Source organism: Mytilus trossulus, chromosome 5 (genome assembly GCF_036588685.1).
Source record: "Mytilus trossulus isolate FHL-02 chromosome 5, PNRI_Mtr1.1.1.hap1, whole genome shotgun sequence".
In the NCBI taxonomy this organism is placed as follows: domain Eukaryota; kingdom Metazoa; phylum Mollusca; class Bivalvia; order Mytilida; family Mytilidae; genus Mytilus; species Mytilus trossulus.
The window spans coordinates 66,881,879-66,903,732 of record NC_086377.1 but is presented as its reverse complement, the minus strand read 5'-3'; the positions used below and the strand labels follow the sequence as shown (position 1 = coordinate 66,903,732).

General features: G+C 32.7%; 1 protein-coding gene across 1 annotated transcript; it reads right to left on the bottom strand.

Moving 5' to 3' along the window:
- Positions 1 to 8,441: 8,441 nt before the first annotated feature.
- LOC134719100 (WAP four-disulfide core domain protein 3-like) lies at positions 8,442 to 21,532 on the bottom strand. The gene is made up of 11 exons (XM_063582045.1): positions 21,386 to 21,532; positions 18,822 to 18,921; positions 17,727 to 17,764; positions 16,928 to 17,039; positions 14,933 to 14,991; positions 14,010 to 14,100; positions 13,043 to 13,101; positions 12,082 to 12,193; positions 10,813 to 10,871; positions 9,751 to 9,859; positions 8,442 to 8,566 (listed from the first exon to the last, which is right to left on the bottom strand). Exons 1-11 carry the CDS (start codon positions 21,431 to 21,433, stop codon positions 8,505 to 8,507), a joined length of 849 nt encoding a protein of 282 aa, XP_063438115.1. The 5' UTR covers positions 21,434 to 21,532; the 3' UTR covers positions 8,442 to 8,504.
- Between the last annotated feature and the right edge of the window lie 322 nt (positions 21,533 to 21,854).

Genomic DNA, 21,854 nt, shown 5'->3' with positions numbered 1-21,854 from the left:
TACGACTGTAGCTGTAAAAGGTCGCCAGATCACGCAAGTTTGAATGATTGCCTAATGTCAACGCCACCAGACTTGAACGACTTGACAAAAATATTAATGGGATTTAGAACCAAGAAGTACGCAATAAGTACAGACATTGAACAGGCTTTTTCTTACATATTGGATTAGATGAGAAAGATCGAGATTTTACTCGCTTTTTTAAGTTGAGCGACACAGATAATCCCAGCAGTACGTACTCTTACAACATATCGATTTAAAGCTATTTTGTTTGGTGCAACAAGTTCACCGATCATCCTAAATGCAACACTACTTAAACACTTGTCCAGTTTGGAAAATTAAGATGACGCCGCAAAGTATTTTTTACAAGCCAGATCATTGATGTCGGAGGCTAAATTCAACATTCGGTCATGGAGTTCAAATTGCTCAAAACTTACAGATTAAGCTAAACAACATAATGTGTGTGGAAAAAGAAACTTTTGTCAAAATACTTGGACTTAAATGGGATACAGTTAAAGATACGATCACTTTTCAAAAAGTTGACTTATTTGATATTGAAGTACCAAATATTACGAAATTAATTCTTAAACAGTCGTCACGTATTTACGATCCGCTAGGATTAGTTAGCCCTGTATCAATACGAGCAAATTTTTTAATGCAGAATGTCTGTGGGAAAAGAAGTACGGATGGGATGAGCCACTACCATTAGAAATACAGACAACATGGAAAATTTAAGCAAAGGATTTGATGAAAACGACTTATTCAGAATTGAAAAGACCGTATTTTTCCAATTGACAAATTAGAAAACAAAACTTCACGTTTTTGTAGACGCTAGTACAACTGCATACGGAGCAACTGTTTACATATGTAACCATCATGAGTCATCTTCAGTTATTGCAAAGAATACAGTAGCACCGCTTCAACAACTGACACTACCACAGCTGGAATTAATGGCCGCACTGATTGGAGCACGACTAGCCGATCACGTTAAATCAGTTTTACACGTAGAAGACATACCATTTTGGTGAGACAGTCAGATAGTTTTACAGTGGTTATCAACTTCAAAGCAATTGAAAAGGTTCATACGAAACAGAGTAAAGGAAATATGAAAATTGACCAATACACAAGAATGGAGATATTGCCCAACGAAAGATAATCCAGCTGACCTTCTTACTAGAGAACTAAGCGTGTCACAGTTTGAAAAGAACACACAATGGTTCAACGGGCCCGAATGGATCACTGATACATCAAAATGGCCGTCATGGTAGCAACATGAGACAACAGTATAACTAACCAGTACAGATATAGAAGATTCAAGTTACAGCGGATAATGAAATAGATAATCAACAGGGAATACACCAAATTGTGCAAATTACTAGATATAATACATTATCAAAATTACTACGAATAACAGCTTATTTATTACGATTTATAAGAAAATGCCGTTCGCCAATATTACAGAGATTTAAGGCAAAATACGTTTCAAGAGAGGAATTGCAGGATGCAATAGAGTGTTGGATACTTAATTGCCAAAGAACTTCATTTAAGGACGAAATGCTATACATGAAATTAAAGGATACTAAACCTACTGTTTTAGTTAGACAACTTATATTGTACATGAATAACAAAAACGCAATTTGCTGTGGAGGGAGAATTCATAACGCACCTGTTTGTGAAAATACGAAATATCCTTATTTGTTACCTAGAAGTCATCCTTTTACGAAATTACTTGTTCTTGATATACACAAGTTCATGAAACATTCAGGAGTTTTATCAACAGTGACTGAGATACGACAAACTTACTGGATACCCCGAATTCGCCAATATGTAAGAGGAATTTTGCGAAATAGCGTAATTTGTCGAAAAATCAACAGTAAACCATATACAGCACCTGATCCGCCGCCACTCCCAAAAGTAAGATTACTGGAAGCGCCGCCTTTTACAATTACCGGCGTCGACTTTACCGGAGCGCTGTACGTTAGAGATAAGCATGATACTAAAAACAAGGTTTATATATGCCTATTTGCTTGTGCTTCAACAAGCGCTGTACACCTGGAAGTTGTACCGGACCTATCAGAAAAATGATTTTTACAAGCTAAATCTAGACCACAGACCATGACTTCGGATAACGCCTCGACATATTTAGCCGCTTCGGAAACGTTAAAGAAATTAACCCAATCACCATTGCTAAACGATACGTTGTCAACTTATGGAACAACTTGGAGATTTATACCGAAAGAGCGCCCTGGTATGGTGGATGGTGGGAACGCTTTATAGGAATTACAAAAACTTGTTTGAGGACATTAGGTAGATCTGACGTTACCATGGATACACTTTAAACAATTCTGACAGAAATAGATGCCATCATTAATGATAGAGCATTGACCTACGTATCACCGGATATTGAGGACGAGGAGCCGTTAACTCCGTCATACTTACTGTACGGAAGAAGAATAACTTTAACGCCGTATTCACAACCGAATATTGAGTACTTTGCCGTGAATAGTGGAAAACAAAGAACTGCATAAACATTTGAATAAATAGTCGAGTTTAATGGAGCATTTGAGGAACCGGTGGAAATCCGAGTATATAACGACTCTAAGAGAGTTTCACCGCCAAACAGGAAACAATTTACAAACTATTCAAGTTGGAGATGTAGTGCAAGTCCAAGATGATAAATTACCAAAAAACCGATGGAACATTGCCGTTGTTGATGAATTGAGCACCGGAAACGATGGTTTTACACGAACAGCTATAATACGAACTAGTGCAGGACGTCCTTCATGTCCTATAGTAAAACTGCACCCGCTCGGAGTTCGAACAAACATTAACAATTTAGACGAAAAAAATGATAATACTTCAACAGAGAGATTGACAAGAGTTCTACCAAAACGAGAAGCATCTGTCCGAGCTCGAGAGAACATCAAGAAATGGACTACCCAAAAGTGATTGTCGTTAAAAGTGAAAAGTTAATAAGATAATTATTTGAATTTGTTTTAGAAAGACAATTAATTATTTAGTTAGACAATTAATTATTTAATACTCAGTAATATCTATTCGATTGACATTTAGTGTAATTAATAATTTCATATTTTAACTTTTGCCGGCCCCGAGAATGTCGGGAATTTAGCGCGAATATATACTTCTTAAAGTTGCTACCAGTTATGTAATTTTGACCGTATTTATATAGCAATGGCGTTAGAATAAACACGATCTATACACAACGCATTTTATCTACTGTACACAACAAGACATATGAAGGTACTCGCAGAGCGGTTTGTGTTCGTACCGGCAGACAAGGCAGTAAATAATGTAGTGGTGGTGTGACGCATATACTACACGAAAGTTCTTCAAAACGAAATTATCAATTCCTCTACATTCAGGTCAGTGCGCACCACAGAGAGTCAAATCGTTAACAAGCATACCACTGCCACTGCCCAGCTTAAAGCATCTTCCGAACATTTGAAAGTCCCTACCATGTACTGGTTACCGAAATTACACAAAAAAACATTTAAATTCCGTTTCATCTCCGCTTCGAGTAAGTGTTCTACTACTAATTTATCAGTGCTTCTAACCACCTCCCTTAATACTATCAAAGAACTGGTTATTAACTTTTGTAATAAAGCTTATGAAAATAATGGTATTAATTATTTTTGGAGTGTTAAAAATTCTTTAGAGGTTTTAGATAAAATACATGCTTTCAATGGTCCTTACAATTCTGTTGACAGTTATGATTTTTCTACTCTGTACACTACACTTCATCACAATCTTATAAAGAATTTTTTTTTGTATTTGATAAAATGGTCTTTCGAAAAATCTCATTGTAATTTTATTTGCTGTAACGCGTTTAAGGCCTTTTTCCGTAACGAAAAAGGAAAGTATGCTAGATACACTTACTGGAAATGTGAGGATATGATTGAAGCTTTAAACTTTCTGCTTGATAACATTTATGTACGTTTCGGCGATAAAGTGTATCGTCAGGTAGTAGGTATTCCTATGGGCACCAACTGTGCCCCTTTAATAGCAGATTTATTTCTATATTGCTATGAATGTCAGTTTATGACCAAACTCAGTAAAGACCCATCATTGTTACATTTGGTTGATACATTCAAAAATACCTACCGTTATCTGGATGATATTTTTTCGTTGAATAAGCCAGAGTTCTCTAAATATATTTCAGAAATTTACCCAAACGAACTTACTTTAACTAAATCTAACATAAACAGCAGCAGTTGTCCTTTTCTAGATTTAGACATTTCAATTTCAAACGGGAAACTTCACACTAAAATTTACGACAAAAGAGACGATTTTTCATTTCCAATTGTTAATTTTCCTTTTTTAGACGGCGATGTGCCTTTGGCTCCATCATACGGTGTTTATATATCGCAACTCGTTCGGTTTGCATGTGTGTGTTCTGATGTCATAGATTTTAACGAACGTAATCAATGCATCACTGGTAAATTGTTGTGTCAGGGATTTCGATACCATAAATTACTTAAAACTTTTACTAAATTCTTTCATAGATACAAAGATTTGATTAGTAAATTTGGCTATACCTGTAGAAAGCTTATTAAAAATGGTATTTCTCATCCTAAATTTTATGGTAATATTGTACTTAAAGCGAGGAAATCACTATGTGATCCTTGTAAACTCATCGAACCTTTAAACAAACTTATAAGTAAGGGTTATCGTACCAATATTGTAATTAGATCTCTGAATTTAGTTCACAGTGGCACTTATATTGATTTTGTCATTAGCAAATTAAAACATAACTAAATTTCATTATCTTTTGAGGCGAGATGTATAGGGGACACAGCCACGTTAACTTTTATTTCTATAGAAGTCGCTCTTCACTATACTACTACCTGTCGATACATTTATTTTTGGCATTGCACAAGTCATGTCTTCTTTGACTATTAATGACGTTAAAATACTAAATCCCTGTGATGTGTTTTAGTCGATTTTAGTCTCTGATGCATGATTTTTTACAATTAATTGGTTTTGGCTTTTAACTAGCTGTCAGTGACTGCGAGTACTCTCAAATCGTATTTTCTTGTTAATTCGACCTGTTGATACTGTTTATAATGCTTTTTTGTCATTTTTTATTTATATGGATCTTGTCTGTATACCAGCTTTGATTATTTGTAATATCTCCAATTTTTCACTTATTCTTACAACATTTGTATAAACTTCAAGATTATAAAAAAACGGTTTTTTTCTAAAGTGAACATTGATTGGTTAAATATTTCTCAGTGTGTTTGAATTTGTTTGTTAGCCTTTTGGTCATGAATGCTTGTCTCTAATATTTAACCCTTTCACGTTCCGCCAAATTGGACGTAAACTTATGGAAAGACACTATCAAAGTTCAATCCCATATAGCATTCGCACTGAGGCTTACATAAAGGTCGTTTTAGGTCCATTTGAGAGATAAATGATAAAATATTTCAAAAAAAATAATATATCAGAAATTTTGTCTTTTGAAGTCACGTGTTATCTGTCCAAAAGTCACGTGACTTGCGAAAAAAAAGTAAAAAAATACAAAAGTCTTCCGAAAAAGGTCGTGTGGAGACTTTTATAAGGGCTAATAGGATAAAGTTTAAGTGTCAAAGCAATGTCCTAAGTCTGATAGACACAGGAAAGTTACCATTATGGTATAGTTGGAGGAAATACGTGCTATATGCCCCCCAAACGTGGATGCCCGCAACATGCAAAATAACGGTTTTCAGCCGTTTTTTCGTCAAAATCTTATACTTGACACAAATTTTAGCTTTAATTATGTTTTTCCAAGCAGCACATGGAATTTTGACTTTGAAAGTAAAGATTCAATGAATTACCAATAATAACTTTGGTGTTTTGGGCCTATGAGGTTTTAGTTTAAGGGGGGGGGGGTGCAATTAGGACACACATTTTTTAAAAACATACAAACATTGTTTTTAAGTTGACTTTTGTATGTATTCATGACCCTCTTTTTGAAATTGAAAGTAAAGTTAAGTTAAGTTTCATTTAATATAGGAAATTATTTTTTCACCTCCGGCTTTGAGGTTCGAACATGCAATCTTCCTGCTATGGGCTAGTGCAGCTTCCCACTGGACCACGGGAGTTCCAGTTTAATATATCGAAATTTTAATACTTAACTCTTTCATAAAACAACGAAGTGAAAGTAATCAAATAATCAGCCTGTTTACTGTTTTCGTTTAGAAATTAAGTCTCGATATAACATAGAATTGTTGTAAAACCCATTATTTTGAGCAAATATAGGATGATATCATACTTTAGTCTGCCATTTTTTTCTAGACGTTAACCGGTTTCTTTATTTGAACAAAAGTGTTTTCGACATTTCCATAACCAGGCACATCAGAAACAATGTTCTGTTACATTTATTTCAACTTCGAAAAAAAAAAATTCATGACTTTTTGTCTTTTTTGTCTTTTTTTCAATTAATTTGGAAAGAAATGACCACAAATTGAGAGTGCATTTCAAGTAAATGATTGCGTTGGTACACTTTCAATCACTTTTTTCACTTAAGTACAAGTTTTAATCATACTTTGAATAGTTTCCCTCAAAAATACACGGCGAAGTTAATAAAAAAAAGTCATATTGCCCCTAAAATCAACAGTTTATTTTCCCATACTCGACGGAAATATTAAGTTCAAATAAAAAAAAAAACACGGTTTTTACAGGAGAAAACGTTGTCCGTTAGGGGCGATTTGATACCAAACCGTACTCGGAAGAAGTTTTAGGCACCACTAATCACACAGCTGTGATATAGGGGATTGATTTGAGCCATCAACCACTTCTGTACGTCAACAAATGTCAAAGATTCAATACTTTGCACAAGTTAGTTACCCAAAAATATAGCCCATCGGTATCAGAGTACCGATGGGAACAGGAAGGGGTTAATTAACTGTGCATTTGTATTCAGATATCGCAGATCAAATTTATTCGTTCATTGTGTAATCATACGTTTTTTGATTGAGTTAAATCTGCCAATTGATATTTTATCGTATGTATTTCTATGTTGTGATGTTATGCTATTGTTTCAGAAAAAAGGAGAAGGTTTGGGCCCATTAAAACGTTAAATCCCGCTGCAAATGTTTGCACCTGTCCTAAGTCAGGAACCTGATGTACAGTAGTTTTCGTTTGTTTATGTAATATATACGTGTTTTTCGTTTCTCGTTTTGTTTATATAGATTAGACCGTTGGTTTTCCCGTTTGAATGGTTTTACACTAGTAATTTTGGGGCCCTTTATAGCTTGTTGTTCGGTGTGAGCCAAGGCTCCGTGTTGAAGGCCGTATTTTAACCTATAATGGTTTAATTTTTAAATTGTTATTTTGTCTCATTGGCACTCACATCACATCTTCCTATATCTATATATGAAACATGTATTGTCCTACTATTCTGTTGATTTTATGTAAATATATTATGGAGAAGAGGGAACTAAGTTGAACAAATTTGTCTAATCCATTTGTGCTGAACAATAACATATGTTTCAACTAAATATATTATGACGTCGCATACTATCATGTTTTATCTGACTGTTTCAATCTTGTTTACATCATATCCGTTGGGTAAGTACTCATAGGATGATAGTGATAGGATTAGCCATAATTCGTCTTTCAAGGATAATAACACTTTTTAGGGCTCAATTTCTGAACATATTTGCTTTTAGCAATGTATCTTTCGGCTCCTCTCCAATACTCTGTCTGTTTTTCTGTCTGTCTGTCCTCACTTGCTCTCTCTCTCTCTCTCTCTCTCTCTCTCTCTCTCTCTCTCTCTCTCTCTCTCTCTCTCTCTCTCTCTCTCTCTCTCTCTCTCTCTCTCTCTCTCTCTCTCTCTCTCTCTCTCTCTCTCTCTCTCTCTCTCTCTCTCTCTCTCTCTCTCTCTCTCTCATACAATAGTCGGCTAAAGTGGTCTGTTTGTGGTCTTTAATTTTATCCATATTGACTAAGTTACAGATCTTGCTTCGCAAGTAAACAACTGAAAAAAACCATTTATTTATTTTAGTCGAAAAAAAGGTCTGAAACTCACCATTCCAAGACACCAGGTAATATAAGGTTTCAATTGACGATATCTGCCAAGTTATTTGTATATCTTATTCTTCTATATACAATTAAGAAGCTGTGGTACATTTGTATCACCATGTGCTATTATTGCTAATATGACATCTGTTAGACAGATTCTTAACATTTTAGAAACTAACGACTTATCTACAAAACGAAAGTCGTAATGTCAGTATATTGTAGGGTGCAAATGGTGTAATTAAATAAGGTGCCAGGTGTCTAGTGCAATGGTGTAGAGTGTAATTGTATAAAGTGTATGGTGTAAGAAATAAAATCACAAAAATACTAAACACCGAGGAAAATTAAAAAAGAAAAGTTCTGAATCAAATTAAATGTAAAAGTAAAACCAATCACTAACTGTAAAGCATCAACAAAAACATATGCTGGTTAATTCAGTCTTTATTTCTATAATTGACCCAATTAGTTATGTTATAATTGAATAAATTTCATCGACCATATGTTCTTTTACATGATGTACCGCAGGAAGGGTTAAAACAACAAAGATGACCTGAAAAATTATAAAACACAAATAAGACATTAGATATACACAAAAGATGTGGTGTGTGTGCAAATGAGACAATTCTCAATCCAAGTCACAATTTGTAAAATTATAAAAAAACATTATAGGTTAAGTTACGGTCTTCTACACGGAGCCTTGGCTCACACCGAACAGCAAGCTGTAAAGAGTCCCACAAATGACCAGTGTAAAACCAACCAAACGTGAAATTCAACGGTCTCTCATATACGACAACTGCTGAACAGTTGTAATGTTATATTTTGATGCCATATTTTCTCAAGATTTTTCGTAAGAATGTGCAATGCAATCATTGTGTAATTATTATATTTGATATCAGCATATTATCCATCCTAAATAGTTTCCATTCGACGTTAATCGAGCAAATATAATCAAATGCATGGGTGTTTCTTTCCTATTGTTTTTTTATATTTATTTTACTAAAAAATTGCATATTACACGAATGTTTGTCGACTGAACTGAAAGTTTTTCTTTAGATTAAACTTAAGTAAGATTAATTGCTCTCTGACGACACTAAGCTAAGTTATAGGCCATACACATAATCAGAGTGTTTGGCCTGATTTTTAAAGTAACGATACCATGCTATATATCGTTAAACCAACATGCATATGTCAAATATCATAATAATATAATAAGAGGGTGACCAATCAAGACTATTTGTTCTTTCCTATGAGTATGAATTCAAATAGCAACACACTATCTACTTGTTTCAGATGACAAAAAAGAGCAACACAAGCTTCGAGGATAAAATAATTTGATAGACATTGAAAACTACTAATTTCATATGTTGTTTACACTAGGACTAATAGCGGACTAATAGCTATATTTTTTAACAAATTGTGTGTGCTTTAATGGGAAAGTCTACTTAGTAATAGTACAAATGTTCCTGCACTCACAGATCATGGTCATTAATATCAGTCATGTGTATGGTAGGCCAACGATGTACACTGTAATCAGACAACACTTTCAGATTCTAAAGCAACCAAAGTGTGTCCACCTGAGTAGGAAAGTATTTCTAGACAAAATCCTGTCAAATAGTTTTACAAATAAAAGACAAAAAGATTATTTGAACATTCTAGTTAATTAGGGTCTTCTCAAATATTGTTGTTCATGTTGCAAGTTTATGGATGTCATTGTTTTTTGTACAATTTACTGACCTCGATTACACTCCTTGTCTGAGTTACACAGTTGCTGATATTGTATGCACGCGGGACAACCTGTACTCGGTTGGCTGTTGGAACACGGTGGACATCCAGTACGATCACCCTATTTAGAATTAAGAAAAAACATGATTTAGGAATAATGCCATTTCCATTATCTTTATTAATATAACGGAACTTAATTCGAACGTTCTAAAGCAAGATTGATTATAATTTAACATTAATATTGCGTAAGATCATGTTTTTCTCTGGCTATTAATGCCGTATTGATACAACATCCATATAATATTGGATGTGTATTGATTTGCGTTTTATAAATAGATAAATATTTTTGTTACTTGTTATTGGCTTTAAACTATCTGGCCGATCTCGATTACTTTGAGATATTAACTTAGTGTCTTTTTTGCTGTTGGGATGAATTAATACACTGCAACGTCCAGTCTTTAACGTAGTAATTTTTTTAGCTTTGTATTGATCTGATTTTGATAGTTAGTTAAGATATTGCGTTGTTTAACCACTGTCCTACGTAAGGTAGAGGGTTTTGCGCCATATAATATATATTCCTGTCCAAAAACCGTTGTTTGTAGTTCAGTGGTTGTTGTTGGTTTATGTATGTCATATTTGGTTTTCGTACATTAATTTGCTCTAAATTAGGTACTAGTAATTAGTTTTGTTAATTGATTTATTCATAATTATCATGTCAGTCTTATTATAGCAGACTTTACAACTTTTATTGTATAGGTTTTTCTTATTGTTGAAGGCCGCACGATTGCCTATGTTTGCTTATATCCACATCATTTGAACCTTGTCTCAGTGGCTATCATACCACTTCTCCTATTGCGATTTGAAATTTTTGAAGATTATGTTTCTTCTGTTCTTCATCTTGGACACTTGATTCATAACGTTTGTGATAATTGCCTTTTTATTTAATAAAACCCGTGTATAAGTGAAATATGTTTACTAGATTATTTCCATACTCTTTAAATTTTTATACAGTCTTTATTGTTAAATAATAGTAATATACTATGAAGACTTTTACCTTATACAAAGATAACATACCTTTATAGGACTAGTGCATGCTCGTCCTCCGCATGGCGTCCCACAACATTTCTTATTTCCTTAAATGAAAAAATATAAGATGACGTAGATACGTACGGAAACAATTTTTAAAATTGTTAATATGTTATTATAAGAAGGACTAAACATAGTTTATCATATCATATATAATAAACAAGGGTAAAACTAACTTACAGGAAATAGTTTTGTGAATTAACACTTAAAATTTTCGTAATGATAGTTTTTAAGGAAAATTTACACTTACTTTAATTATTACTTTTATTTATATAATTTTTTTAAATGATATGAAAAAAATTCTAGCTTTGGAATGCCAAAAAAGGCATTTTCAATTGACTTTATATTGCACAAATATTCAGGTCGAAGGACTAATGACATTAGCTTAAACCGTCATTATCTTTCAGTATTCATAGACGTAGACGTAATAAATAACAAGCCACGTCACTTTGTATGTGGTGGAGAGTTGTCTCATTGGCAACCATACCACATCTTCTTATTTTTGTATAGATTCAGCAAAATAGTTTGTCTTTTATGTATACTGAGGAACCAAATTGCTAGCTTGACATTCAAAATATATTGCAAATGGCTATATAAGCAAGCAAATTAGTCAACAATGAGTACAATATAACTGAACTCTTTTCCTCAAATGTAAACTGATTTGTTATTTTCTGTATTGTCTAAATAATATTAATCGTGTCCACAACTAAGCTGTGTTTGCTTTTGTTTTAGTTAATATCAGAACTTGTGCTACCAAAATACCAAATGCATTTGTGCCTTTATAATAACTTGAAATAGACTACTACATTTATTTATGTTTTTGAATTAAATCATGTCATATCATGTTTGTATTTATTTCTCATGTTGGGTGATGTTGTTCGATGGAGATATGCGTTTCAGCTCGAATTATTCTGAAATATCTTTATTGATTGTGACACAGTGATGACTGCTGTATCTAAATTTTGACTATTTTACCGCTTATGCCTATTTTTTTCCACACATCGTTATCAATATAATGGAATTTGATGCGACTGTCATACAAGTGAGAGGTTTAGGGCTTTACAATGCAACCAGGTTCAATCCGCCATTTTGTACATTTGAAAAGCATTTACCAAGTCAGGAATATGACAGTTGTTGTCCATTCGTTTGATGTCTTTTATCATTTGAATTTGCCATTTGATTAGGGCATTTCCGTTTTGAATTTTCCTCGGAGTTCAGTATTTTTGTGATTTATTTTAGAGTTATTTGTATTCTTACTTTCTGTACAATCTGAATCCGTGTCACAGTCATATCGTACATCTACAAGGTTACAAACGTTTGGATCGTCTTTAGGAACTGGCGGACAAACTCCCTGTCTTGGTTTTGGTGGCTTAAACAATAGACTAGATATGCATACTCTATGAAAATACAGATATTGCAATGCACAAATGAAAGAAATATAGTTCTGACCATTTAAGGTGGTACCTAACACTTGAACTAAAATTAATTTGGCTCGTTTAATTTTCTTAAAATTTTTACAAAGTATTTACTTTGACCTTTTGACAAAAATATAAAAATTTCAAAAAATTTGAACCAACCGTTTAATCATAAAAATTACACTGGTTATATAGTAGTTTGACAAAAACTTATTTTGATCATTGAGAAGCTTAATATTCCCTTAAAAACACAACGTCATTAAAACGTTCTGCTGATTTTACAGAGTTATCTCCCTGTAGTGTTAGGTACCACCTTAAAGAGCAATATATGATTAACATTTTATCATAATATTGCGTATTTGTTTAATAAAGATCAACGAAAATAAACTTGAATTACATTTCTACTGACTTTTTAGATCATACAAATATTTTTTCGTTTTTTTTAGTAAACAATCTTACACTCGGAGCAGATAAATTAACCGATTTTTTCTGCTATAAAATTATCCAAGATGACGTTATACAGTTAAAATACCTTAAAAATTAAACCGTTCAAATGTGCATTTCGTTTACTTAAGACTCATCAATGGTGTTCGACTTAAGCAGCTAGTATCTAAGAAGTGAGCGGACATTGAAAACAATTTCAAATAGGCGAAACTTATCTAAAACTAACACTGTCTTGCTGGTATTGGTAACCATGACTTAAATAATCCATAAACAATTCAATTAACAACCGATTATCAAAAGAACAAATGATTGAAAGACTTAAAAGTTTCGCAAACAACGTTTGGATTTTGTATACTAACATTCGGTTTTACTGGTTTTGCACATCCTATTCCACAAGTAACACCACAACATATTTGACCTGAAAAGACACATTTGATTCATAGATGATTGCAGCGATGGAAGTCATCCTCACAACATAAAAAGGAGACACTAAGACTAAGCATTATAAAACAGATATCGTCCTGGTCATCGCGAAAACTTTTGATAATGAATATAAAGATCACCGATAACATGATATAACACATTTTATTTATTATATATGATTTTATGCACTGATCAGTAACATGCTTTTGTAATTTACCAATTCAGGGACGAAGGATGATTGAGTTGAATTATCATCATTTATACGATTATTACCTTAAGACTAAGTTAAAATTCAGGTAAATGTCCTAAAAAGTTATCAAAGGTACCAGGATGATAATTTAAGACACCAGACGCGCGTTTCGTCTACACAAGACTCATCAGTGACGCTCAGAACAAAATGGTTATAAAGCCAAATAAATGCAAAGTTGAAGAGCATTGAGGACTCAAAATCTAAAAAAATTGTGCCAAATACGGCTGAGGTAACCATTACTGGGATAAGAAAATCCTTAGTATTTCGAAATTTTTTTTTTAAATTACTTTCAGTGACGGTTTTAATAAGATTGTCAATCAAATACATAATCCCAAAATGTTCGATGTTTTAGATTTAAACCTTAATATCTGAATGTATTTGGTGCCTCGGTTGCCCAGTGGTGTAAGTAGTTACTACTGTAATCACTAGCCAGTCAACACTGAGGTTGAGAGTTCGAAACCCACTCGTGCGGGTGCACTCGACTTCCATCTTAATTGATTAGGGTTGTCAGTTTTCCTATCGAGAACGCTGGTTTTCTCTTGGTACTCCAGCTTCCTCCACCAAAAAGATTGGTTGCCAAGAAATAGCCTTAATGCGGTGCTTAAAAGTGGCGTTAAACACCAAAAATCAAAATCAAATCTAAATGTACTTACCTTGGGGACATTCCTTTTCGTGACTACAATCGTGCTGGTAAACGAAACATGGGATGTTTTTTGGGAAAGAAGGACACTCTGGTCGATCCTTCTACAATATGGATTTTTCTTTAAATACCAGAAAATCAAAACAAAAATGTCAATTGCTTTATTTCAAGTATCAATATTACAGGATTCATTAACCGTGTTAATTTTTAATGTTAATATTAGTACATGTTGTAATTTACTATTTTATTGCTTGTTTATGTATTTATCTGTCCTGAGTGTTCTTGCGTTCATTTGAACTCTATCTTGCAACTTGAAGTTGTCATGCTACCGATATTTGTAACATTGCCATATAAGCGACAGGTTTGGCTAGCCATAAAAACAAGTTCAACCCGCTAATTTTTTTAAATGTTCTGTACCAAGCCTAGAATATGGCAGCTGTTATCAAAAGTCCATCTTTATGTGTGTTGACGTTTGTTTCTGTAGCAGTTCAATGTTGTATAGGTTTAACCATATGTGCTTATTGCAAAAGCAAGGATTATAAATTATAATAAAAGTGTACTACTTTAGAGTTATAATATGTTTACAAAATACTGAATTAGCAGATACATTTGTGTGAGCTATAAACATTTGTCAAGCAGTTGCATTACAAAGATTTGTTTTGGATTTTAGATAATCGCCATTCGCTTCGTTCATTTTGTATTTACCATTGTTCTCTGTTCCTCATATTGCAAACTCTAAAAAAAAAAATTCGTTATTTTTTACTATTCATGTTTGGCACTGTATTTTGGCTTTTTAATTTATGTTCTGTATTCTGTAAACACCAATTTGACTGCCCCTCTGGTATCGTTCGCCCCTGTTCTTTTACGACTATGTAACATTTAACCAGAATTCATCAGCCTAATCGTAGTTTATGCGAATTTTTAAAATCTACTCACTGGTGCAGGTTCTTTACACTGTCGAGATCCACATATATCTGGACAGCATTTTTTAGTACCTGTTTAAAAGGGAGTACGCGGGTATTCAAAATGAAACTCCAATGTATACAATGTTCTATTCTAAGTGGAAAATGTTCCAAAAATACATTTATTGCTATAATATACATATAATAATTGTTGTTCTTGTACAATAAGAAAAAATATAAGTGAGTATGATTGTCAATGAGAAATAACTTCAACAAAAACAAAATCACATAGAGATTAACAACTATTGGTCTCCGTATAGCTATCAACAATAAGTAAAACCATGGGCCATAACGCGTAGTCAGCTTGGTTTATCTTCACAGCATATCAGGATGCAATAATCGGAACTTGACGTTAAACAGCCGTTCATCTATTTATTCAAGATACCCATACAATAACGAATTGCATGATAAAATTTCAGCTAAATTCATCCCTCACTTGGAAAAGAAGCTTCAAACGCCTTATTCGTTGTTAACATGTCCAGAGCCAGAAGACTGTTGTCCAGTCTTTTTCATTGATTAAAAATAAAGAGTAGAGACCATTCGACAATAAACCTTAATCCAGGAAAAAGAAAAAAATATTACGGTCAAACAGAAAAAGACGTAAAGACAAACAACAGTCTACAAAATCATATAAAAATTCAATACTGACATATGCAAGACCCATAAAACAGAGGATTGTCTCATGTACGGCTCATTGATATCATTCAGGTTAGTTTCCACTGAGAATATCCATTCTGTTACTCATTACACGTACATATTTAGAGGGAACGAACATGGAGGAAACGTGGGTACCACAATAGGAATATATATGTTTTCTCCTTTTATCAGATATTGCTTTATTTTGTAGGCTTTGATCAGGTCGTAGGTTTGTATGATAGTATTGAATCACTTTTTTCACATATCATTTGTATACGTTTTTGTCATTGTTGAAAGCAAAAAAGTGACCTAAAGTTTTTCACATCCTAGCCTATAAGGTTTTAAAATACGGTGTTCCATTGTTTATCGAACCCAATTTCCGGTATTTCTACGGAGGTTAAAGTTGGTATCCCCGTTTTGGAATTATCGTTGTTTTAGTTTTTTTTGCGATCTGTGGCTGCACCCGAATGAACATGTCATAATCGGGAATGGGACAATGTCTTTGTATATAAGAATCTAAAACCACGAACACATGTCTCCAATGAATTGCTTATAGACCGAAAATATTGGTCAACCAATTTGAAGATGACCGTTATACAGAAGGATGATTTTATACATCTTCCTCATGGCTATGTTGTAGCAAGGAATGTGTTATAAATAATGAGGAATAAGCCAAATAAAGTTTGGTGAATATTCTTTTTAGGTGTAAAACCACCATTGATTTTCCCCTATTAGTCTTTGTTAAATTTGCAGAATTTATCTTTGTTTCAAATAAAGAAATACTTGGCATGAGAAAAGTTTTATCCTGTTCAGTACTATAGAAAAAAATTCAAATAACATTTGATTATAAGAAAAATCCCATCATTGGAAGTTAACCAATCAAATTTCTCCCCTTATTTTATCTGTGTACAAGGTTTAGTCACCATGTAAAGATTACAAAATTTTCTATAGAAATCCCCCCCCCAAAAATAATGATGTTTTGAAATACCCAAGACATGTGTTTATGACACAGAAATGTTTTTACTGCAATAAAATATAGGATGAATTACCTACAACTGTCAAATTCAAGGGAATCTTTTTTTCCGACCTACTTTCGTATACATCCGGATGTGACGTACCATGATTTGGTGGTATTACACCTTTAATGACAAGCTTTATTTAGTATTCCCAATCGGGTTTAGAGCTGCAATTTTACTAAAGCTTATCTTGATTGCCATGTCGGCGAATGGTTTCTGTATTTGACATATACCTGTCTTTAATTAAATTGTGAACACAATGTTTATTTTCTTGATTTGTATTCTGTTAAGACTTAAAAAGAACAAAGTATACATACCGGAGCAGTCATCGTCATTACCACCACAACCAGAACCAATGCGTGCTACGCTACAAAAACTCAATGGTTTGTCAGTAAAGGTAGGACATATGCCTGATTTGCGCTTCGATGTCTGAAAGAATAATTGAAACAAAAACATGTACATCACTTTTGATATTGACCAACACTGATCAATTGGAATTTAAAGTCCTGTAGTTTTGTTTACTTTTCAACGTTCAACAATTTACCTATAAGCACTGCAAATTGCTTAATTTATTCTTTTATTTTGTAGATTTTTTTTATCAATAATCAATTTTTGCTATGTCATTTAGATTGCATAAAGGCAATTACAATTAATAAACAAATGAAACACGGGTGTTTCTGAAATCGACAAGGAAAATTATAATTGGTTAGCAATGTTGAAAAAATTCCAAGAAATGGTGCCAAATACGGCTAAGGTAATCTATGCCTGGGATAAGAAAGTCCTTAGTTTTTCGAAAAATTCAAAGTTTAGTAAACAGAAAATTTATAAAAATGACAAAATTATTGATATTCATGTCAACACCGAAGTGTTGGCTACTGGGCTGGTGATACCCTCTTGAACGAAACGTCCACCATCAGCGGCAGGTTTAATCCACCAATTTCTACATTTGAAAACGCCTGTACCAAGTCAGGAATATGACAGTTCTTGTCCATTCGTTTTTGATGTGTTTTGATTATTTGATTTTGCCATGTGAGAATGGACTTTCCGATTAGATTTTCCTCTGAGTTCAGTATTTTTGTGATTTTACTTTTTTCCATGTTCAACTTTATTACTTACGCATTCTTTTCCACATTCTTTAGGGCAACACATTTCGTCTGGAATATTTAAAATAAATATAAAAAATAGAATGAAAGGGAATTGAATATTCAGTTGTGTTTTCTATAATCATAGGATAATATAATGAAGCTTTAATAACTTATTGATCAATAAACTTTAACAAAGATCAACCCTTATTATTATTAAGCAATATTAAAATTAAATAGCAGCAACATTGATTGATAAATACTCAGTGAAACCTGTCTAAACTAAATCTGGCATAAACAACAACTTGACCATAGAACAAGAAAACAAAATTCAGAGAGGTCACCAATGTGTCTTTAACACAGCGAGAAAATCCGGCACTCGGAGGCGACCTCCAGCTAACCACTTAACAAAGATGTGTACTACTTCAGTGCAAAAACGACATATAAGACTACCAAAGTCCAGAATCTCCTGAAATGAGATAGGCGCAAACGTACGTCGGTGTTTAACATGTGTCGTGAGATCTCAACCCTCCTGTATACATCTAGCCAATGAAAATTAAACAAATAGACGCACAGCAATTCGCGCAGTGAAAAAATAAAAGAAGTCCGAGTCTGATGTCAGAATTAGTAACTAAAGAAAAAATAAGAAAAATGACAATGATACATAAGTTAACAGAGGACTACTAGCAGTTATTGACATGCCAGCTGCAGACCGCAATTAAGTGGATTGTTAAAATATGTCTTCATCATGTTTGGAAGTTTGTTTCGAAAGCCTGTAATTCAGTGGATATTGTTAATTGCAGTTTGCTATAATTTTTTTTCCGTTTATTGTTTCTTCAATGTTTCCACATGTGAAAACAGTATATTTCTTTATGAGCGTTTAGTATATGAATTGATAATAAATCATTTAACAAATGTCATTTTCTGAGCACCCATATTTGTTACATTGCATATTACTTTTTATTGCTTAACATCTAACAGGACAATCTAAAACTTGAAACTTATAAATGAAACTATCATAATTATTCAACATTTATACATCCTTAAATGGCGTTGGTTTTCAGCTGTAGTTCACCGTAATAACTATACTTCAAAATACAATTGATCGATAATGCTATCATAATCTTACAAAGTCCACATTCACTATTTGTCTGACATTTATCTGTTTTCGGCAACCCGAGACATTGTCCTGTCTGTTTTATCTTTGGACATGGTGGATTGGTTGCTGACTGTATAAATAAAGATAATATTACTGTATAAACAACGTAATTAAGGTGGTATGGGTGTTTTTCGCCATCTTGGATTGTAAAAAACAGAGAATCTAAGGTCCATATTTTCTATCAAATTAGCAAAATTTGATGCAAGAATGCAGATATTTCATGTGTTTTTACATTTAAAAGATCCAATTTATAAGAATATAACTTATAAATATAAATATATGTACAAGTGTAGATTATTTTTGGTTGTTTTTAAATATTTTGAAATTGTCATTTTAAGGGGAGGTAACTCTAAAACAGTGCATTTTCTGTTGGATTGTTCATGGAATTTTCCTACTTTGTATTTTAGCCGGAAAAAACGCACGGTGACCCTATCTTTTCTTTTGATATTATCAAAGTATTGTTTGAAAGCTATATTTTCCTAATTTATTTTACAATTCTATCATTTCGTTTAGTTTCTATTCACAAAATGGTGTTTTTTCCTGTATAATCCATACAAAATGTGTCATTTTGTCACGACCCGTAGCTTGAAAAAATGCACGGTGACCTATCATTTTTATAATATTTTTTAACATGTATCAATAGATACTACATTTTGGCAAAGTATGAACAAATTCTATCATTTTTATTTTAGACTCCCATACCACCTTAAAAAGACTTATCAATCATATGATAGCTTAGTTTACACTATTTTCTGCGATACATTGTTCTGTCTGTTTTATCTTTGGACATGGTGGATTGATTTGTATGTCGCCAAGTACAAATATACTTTGTTGGCTGGTACAAAATGCCCTGTTTTTGAGTTCCCAGGTTCATATATAACAAGAATTACATGATATTGTGTAACTTATGGTCTTACTCAAGCCAAAGATGAAAATACACAAAAGTCGGTTCCTTTTTTTCAAATGTGAAAAATGTCTGAAACAAGCTTATGTAAATGTGTATTTTGCAGTTTATTTTAATAGTGAAAGTCTAAATTGCGATAACCAATTGATTATGGTATTTCTTGATTTCAGAAATCACTTTGTTTTCGCTACTTTCGAAGTTTTTGCCACTCTCGAATTTTTATCAAAATTTAATTCAATTGAAATATTGTGAACTATCTACTTCTAAAGATTTTCTACATTACAGTTTAAAAAGAACAAATCGCTCAGAAGACATCTGTAGCCATTCGATTCGATCACACTATTAAAATAAACCATACTGATGGCTCCTTTCCTCTCATGCGTTACTATGCATAAAAAGGACTGACCTTTAGATAACGTCGTTTAAGCCATTAACCTTACAAACACATATATGTTTCATTAAATGTTACATGGTCTTTTATTTGTGTTTTCTTCCATTCGACCAAAAGATTTATATATGAAGATTTTTGTATTTTTCTTGTCCTAATATAATGTAAAAATCAATAATGTGGACGGCACTCAAAATTGAATCTCGTTTATCCAAAAAGAAAAGAGAAGCAGATTCTCATATTTTTATTTATAAATTATCGGACTTAATCAAGCTCGATCGTTCACATATTGATATTAAAGTCTTCATTGAGACTGGGATTTGAAAACTCAATCTTTTTATCATTTCAGTTTGATAAATCCAATTATAATATTGCATCAATGACAGCTATCATATGCGTGTATCTCTTAACACTAGATGATTATTGATTTTCTGTCAAAATCATAAAACAACAAGCGTTAGCGGATAAGTGAAAATGTCAGAAAAAACGATATACAAAAAACCAGACGACATCGAATCATTATATTTATTTCAGAAATGTTTGTCGAAATTAACATGATTATGAATAATTACACATAGATTTTTATCTTTTTCGGCAAACCAACAATTTCTTTTTAATAAAATGTGACCTTCAAAAGTAACACTGGTCAAACGAATCTTAACGTTTCTACGTGTTTAACATACAGTTTATAAAATACAATATTTGGGGAAAGTTATTGCCTTATATTACTAATTTGATGTTTACCGAACACAATTTTTTGCAAATCAATTTATTTATTTTTAATTTTTTGGTGTTTTAACGCCACTTTTAAGTACCACATTCAGGCTATTTCGTGGCGGTCAGTTTTAATTGGTGGAGGAAGCCGGAGTGCCCGGAGAAAACCACCGACCTTCTGTTTATAAAATACAATATATTAAGTTAATGCCTTACTCATTTGATGTTTAACAAACACTATTTGTTGAAAATCAAACACAGAGATTTTGTAACCTATCATTATTTATGCTCGTTATAAGGTACACACGAACCAATAGTCTTTTAAGCGAAACACATTAATAAATATTCACAAATTGATGCCTCGCGTAAACTATAGTTTGGTTTGATGTTATGATTTTGCGAAGTGCTGATGAACGTACGATTGTTTTATATTATAGAAATTTAAAAAAAGAAAAAACAAGCTTAATAATTTAAAAATAAAAGGAAAAGCCTTTTATTTCTATACTTAAGTAGTACTTAAAAACTTACATGTGCATATTGAATTACACAAAGTATAAGAATCACAGATTTCCACATTCTTATTTTATCTGGTTCAGGTAAATGAATGATATTTAAACAACTTCTTATAACTAGCTTACATGAACACTTTTCCGGTTTGAAACTATTTATATTACACAATTCGTCATCTTAAATTGTGGTAACATATTGCGCACAATATATATAAATGCGTATTACATTTCATAGTAAAATATATTAATAGGATAAATGACATTCTTAAAGCATGAAGCTTGCAGAAGAAAAAAAGTACGCATTATCGGGATAAATCTTTTCATAATCATAGTTTGAAACGATATATATCTGTAAAGGGAAAGCAATACAAAATGCAAACTAGGCGAAGACAATCAGAAATCAGACAAAAAACAAAAATAAAAAAACAATCAAACAGACAAAAAACAACAACAAAAACAGAGCAGTCCATACATAGTTTACAAAATAC

What these genes read in the sequence shown, in the direction of transcription:
- LOC134719100 (XM_063582045.1), bottom strand. Translation starts at nt 21,433, where the DNA reads ATGTGGAAATCTGTGATTCTTATACTTTGTGTAATTCAATATGCACAT. An exon ending in AAATAGTGAATGTGGACTTT is followed by an intron (nt 17,765 to 18,821) that starts GTAAGATTATGA and finishes TAAATATTCCAG; the next exon opens with ACGAAATGTGTTGCCCTAAA. An exon ending in AAGAATGTGGAAAAGAATGC is followed by an intron (nt 17,040 to 17,726) that starts GTAAGTAATAAA and finishes TTATTCTTTCAG; the next exon opens with ACATCGAAGCGCAAATCAGG.